Below are 5,024 nucleotides of genomic sequence, written 5' to 3'. Positions count from 1 at the left end.
GAAACATGATCAAACCACAACCCCCAAATTCAATCTATGACTAATACCCTCCTTTTACGGGGTGACTCATATACTAATAATATACATACTTTTAATTCTCGTAAACTACACGGACCAAACCGAAGTGGGATCGAATATTTAAATGAGTGCTATGATGTATTCATAATTGACAGGTCAATAAAATCAGACTATAACTGGGACAGTATTTGGTGTAAAGGTCACGCATATAGACAGCAAACAAAGATTGTCTTGCGCAAACTTGGAACAATTGAACATACAATAAACAAACTTCTTGGCATGATTGCATGTTATTAGTAGGATCATTTTGATTTTAGACTACTTCCGAAGTAACACAAATGATACTTTTGCCAGATTGTTATATAATAATCATTGCCTAGATAAATATCCGTTGTTAGTCATACATGGAGAAATGTTTAAATTTTAGACATATTTAACTTTAATTGTTTGCGATGATTAGTGTACAAGCAATATGACAATTCACAGTAACATAAATGAATTGATAAAGAATAAAATGGTCATTATTACTAAATTAAATAGTTAAATGGTCATTTAATTTAGTTTTTGAAGGTGCTTATGATTAACGATGGATATTTCCTTTGATAAATAGACGTTTTTATCCGTTGAAATCTATTTCGCCTGCTATATTGATAGAACTTTTCAAGAGAGTTATGGTTTTATCTTCATTTTGAATATATTTAACCATGCTTCCAGTAAAAGTTTCGCAGCGTTGCAAGATTAAATTCAAAATAATTAGAGGATACAATGCCATTTTCTTCTCTTTTTTGTTCTTTAAAAGACAATGGATAAAAAAAAACAAATAGGATAATACACATAAATATATTTTAAAAAAAATCAACAATTACAGACTATAAATAAGACAGAGACATTATGTATATGAACTAATCTCCGACGGGAACATCAAGATCATGACTTTGTATAGCCATTTTATCACGACCTTTTCTGTCATTTGTTGGTGGGACATTTTGTAACAAATCTTTGCCTTGGCAGCCACTTCCCGAGCATGTAATGCTTCCTACTTGGGTTTTTTGATCTGCCATTTTGTGGTCTTCACTGTCGTCTGTTTGTGTCCATCTATCCACAAAAGCCGAATTTGTCTCGTCCAAGATCTTACTGTCTTCTGGTATTCCATTGCGGATTCTATTTATTTGAATATCTATTAGGGTTTGCCTGAAATACAACAACTACCGATAGTAAATAATATGTATTTTACAGTAAAAAGCACTATGTCTTGGCGCCATCATTCTATAAAAGTGAATACAACAAAAGTTAAGTTAAAGATATTGATAGTTATTTTCTAATTATCAATTACATGTTATCAGTTATCAATTTACTAGTTTAAACTACATGTATTTTTTCTTCGTACAGTTAAGTGTATGCCTGTTATGTATCACTTACGTAACTATGATAAAACTAGTGGGAAAAGTGGGCTATTTATGATCTAGGATTGCATATTTTGACATCAATGCAATACGCATGAATCTTATTGCCACAGCTGCTACAAAAAATATATCTTACAAGTTCCAATAAGTTTACTCTGAAAAGAAATCAATTTGATTAATAGATTTAATCCTGAACTTTTGCATCATTCTTATAATTTCTTTTTCGATGAACCCGATTTCTTCAATCATAAAGTATTACTCACTTTTCAGTTGAATCCAGATCTACCCTGTTTTGGTTTCGTTTCACAAGACAACAAAACCAGACGATCACACATCCAAATGACAATATTAAAACAAATAAAGCTGACCAATTTAATATGATTGATGAATAATTTCTTTTAGCAATTTCAATTTCCAGTAATCTGTTCTTCTTCGTGCACATTTCCATGTCTGCAAAAAGAAATTCACATTAGCTGCTTATTTTATTTCTAAATTGATTTCATACATCTCTTTGAACAGGATAGCTGTTTTTAATATATACATGTAATTTACTTTATTATTGTGTACAATATGTAAGTGGTTTAATATCGTGTTATTTCTTGTTAATGTTGAATCCATAACATTTATCATTCCATACCCTTTTCATGCTGCTGCGACTGGTTCTGTGGAAGGTTTTCCTCTGCTCTCTCTTCCGTCAAAATTGCTGTGAAATTGTTTTGCATATCTTCCTTTTCCTTTGAACACAGATGACGCATTTTTGCTCTTTCTTCATCCAAACTCTTTGCTATAACATCAATATCAAAATCTTAAATGTTTGCAACTAAAATGAAAACGAAATAAAGATAAGTCATCTTTATTTCATTATGAAACGCTCTTGAAATTCTATGTAACTGATTTTCTGTATTGAATAGCTGTATAAAATTGTTTTCTCGTTAAAGATAATTTGTTCAAAATATACCTTCTATAGCATGCAATAAACTGTTTGATAAACGACAATTTAAATCCGTTTAAATTTAAGATAAGAGAAAATAAAAAACTCAAAATTATGTAACATTTACACTTTTGTACTTGGTTTTGCAAAGTACTTACCAGTGCAGTAGAGGTTGCAACCTTGCAGCTGGTCTTTTGTTCCGCATAATTTAGAAACATATTCCTGGTCACATGGCAGACAATAATATTCTCCGTCCGGTTTTACACATGCAGTGTAACCCCATCGATAACACGTCAGATTTAATGGACCACACAGAAATCTTTCAGCTGGTAGATCAAGTGATTGACTATTTACTAAAGAAACACTGACAATCACCAAAAAAGTATTACGTATGATGATTTTAAGATACATTCTTCAACAGCAAAATCAATGGTTTGTCCGACCAATCTTGTTATCTGTGTTCAATCTGGAAAAAAAGTTTTATCATTCGTAAAAACAATTTAATTGAATATAACCAAAAACAGCATCAATGACAAAATTGTGAACATAGTTTAAACCGTCATGTGAATTTTACGAAATGTTTATAATGAAAATTAAATCGAACATGACTATTAAAAGTTAACAAACAAAACTATATATACTTTTCCTTCCCTCACCTTAAAACGTTCATCTCTTATTTGGCCAGTTTGTGTTGTTCTCTTTTCAATTTTAAATATTTCTTTGCACAGCCATATTAGATTAAATTTCTTATATTATTTTCCTAGACTCAAATTTGCAGCTCACACTTGTCGCCTATGAAATCATAAACCGATAAATAGTACATTTATTTAGATATACGGTACAAAACAAATCATCAGGTGCACGGGAAAACCCAATGGATTAACCATATGAATTAGAATGATATAAAAACTAGGTAATCGCGCGAAACATTTAGATATCTATTTTGTAAATTAAGTTACCAAGCATGAGCGTATATCTGCAGTAAATAAAATGATGTTATTTGCATAATTGATTATGGATTCATCAGATATGAATGTACCCCTTTAAGTACATGTGGCAGTCAGTTTTATATCCTGCTTCACAAATCTGCGTAAAAAGGAAATTAGGTCAGAGGATTTTCCAATGAACTTTTCCAAATTACATAATAATATGTTATATAATTATGAAGATAAGACCACAATGAAATATATATATATTTGTGATTAAATTAACCTTTGCACATGTAATTTTTTAAATTGGTATGCATTTATCTTAAAACAAGTTATCACCCATTAGTAATTTAAGAGTCAAAACAATTAGGATTATAAACATCTTATAAACTGAAATATATTTTAAAATTCGATCCGTGTTTATGTTATTAAGATAGATCTCTTTGGCCGAAAAAAGACTGATTTTGAGAATGATAACACTTGGCTTTCTTTTGTTTTTGTTTTCGATTGTGCAGCGCTATAACATTGATAAACGCAAAGAAAGTAAGGCTACACAGGTATCCTTTTTATAAAACTTCGACTATACATCTTAACTTGATACATGACAGCCCAAAATTAAAAGTTTTTTTCTTTAATATATAAATCAGGAATTGCTGTTTAAAATGCCGTGGTTATATATACACATAAAATACATTTATGAATATTATATTAAAAGAGTTAATCTTTTATCTTCATTTTCTATGCACAATGCACGTTTTTACCTCGATGAAAACTAAAAATCAGTCATTTTATTTTTCACATTGAATATTAAAGTTTTATGTAAATCGACAAGTCAAATTGAATAAATGCAGGATCATTATATTTAACACCAGTTATTGTATTGTTTAAAATTTATATCATTAACACATAAGATAGATAAAACTTTAACTCATGACTGTAATATCTGTTGTATATATCTGTATGCTCTAAATGGGTTTAAGTCAGTATTAGGCCTATCATTAAATTACGTCTCATTTAGTTTGACCCAAAAATAGTAGGAAAGTCCATATGAATTTCAGGAAGTGAAGTGCGTATTAACTTAAACAAACCGGAACACTACCTAAACGTCTTAAAAGTACTCGATTGTAACTACATGTAACATGATAAAGTAATCTCATGCATGTCACGAACGCTCGTCTCATAAATAGGTTTGTTATTACTATACATTTTAACATTAAATATTAACTGTCCCAAGACAGTACATTTTGTAGTATAATCAATGGTAAATATGGCCAATTATCCTAGATTTGAAGAGTAGACATCTTGATCATTGGGTTAATGTTAGAGATTGCGGAGTATTCTGTTGGTGTGGTTTTTTATTGTTGTTGTTTTTACTGTTTTTTTTTTTTTTTTTTTTTTTGGTTTCTTTTTTTTGGGGGGGGGGGGGATGTTTTCTTTAACTCACCTGTACACTTTTTTGGAATTTAAAAATGCAAACTTAAAAAATCATTATATGCTTTGGCTTTTTTTACTCTAAATAAATGCTATATGTATTTGCTTTTAATACAAATTATCAAGATATCACCCATTGATAATTGTTGCCAAAATTCCAGATACGTCCAGATACGTTCAACTGTCATTGTATTTGTGTTATCGACGAACTGAAATTTTTATTACTGTCATACTATTATGGAAACGAACTTCTTCTTTGTATGTTAGAAGCGTGATTAAGTAATTCAGGCCTTTCTTGTTAATGGGGTTGTG

The 5,024-nt window shown here is 30.1% G+C and overlaps 1 protein-coding gene across 1 annotated transcript; it reads right to left on the bottom strand.

Moving 5' to 3' along the window:
- Positions 1-844: 844 nt before the first annotated feature.
- On the bottom strand, positions 845-3,391 carry LOC132715770 (uncharacterized). The gene is made up of 5 exons (XM_060698834.1): positions 3,009-3,391; positions 2,511-2,818; positions 2,059-2,205; positions 1,685-1,871; positions 845-1,209 (listed from the first exon to the last, which is right to left on the bottom strand). The coding sequence occupies exons 2-5, from the start codon at positions 2,761-2,763 to the stop codon at positions 921-923; spliced, it is 876 nt and encodes a 291-aa protein (XP_060554817.1). The 5' UTR covers positions 2,764-2,818; positions 3,009-3,391; the 3' UTR covers positions 845-920.
- Between the last annotated feature and the right edge of the window lie 1,633 nt (positions 3,392-5,024).

Source organism: Ruditapes philippinarum, unplaced genomic scaffold (assembly GCF_026571515.1).
Source record: "Ruditapes philippinarum isolate M1 unplaced genomic scaffold, ASM2657151v2 ctg947_1_1_1_1, whole genome shotgun sequence".
NCBI classification, from domain to species: Eukaryota; Metazoa; Mollusca; class Bivalvia; order Venerida; family Veneridae; genus Ruditapes; species Ruditapes philippinarum.
This window is presented reverse-complemented; position numbering and strand designations above follow the sequence as displayed.

Bases quoted from the DNA above. Each gene is read 5' to 3' on its own strand.
- LOC132715770 (XM_060698834.1), bottom strand. From the start codon at position 2,763: ATGTATCTTAAAATCATCATACGTAATACTTTTTTGGTGATTGTCAGT. The intron at 1,872-2,058 runs GTATGGAATGAT...TTCTTTTTGCAG, and splicing joins GTCGCAGCAGCATGAAAAGG to ACATGGAAATGTGCACGAAG. The intron at 1,210-1,684 runs GTGAGTAATACT...GTTGTATTTCAG, and splicing joins GATCTGGATTCAACTGAAAA to GCAAACCCTAATAGATATTC.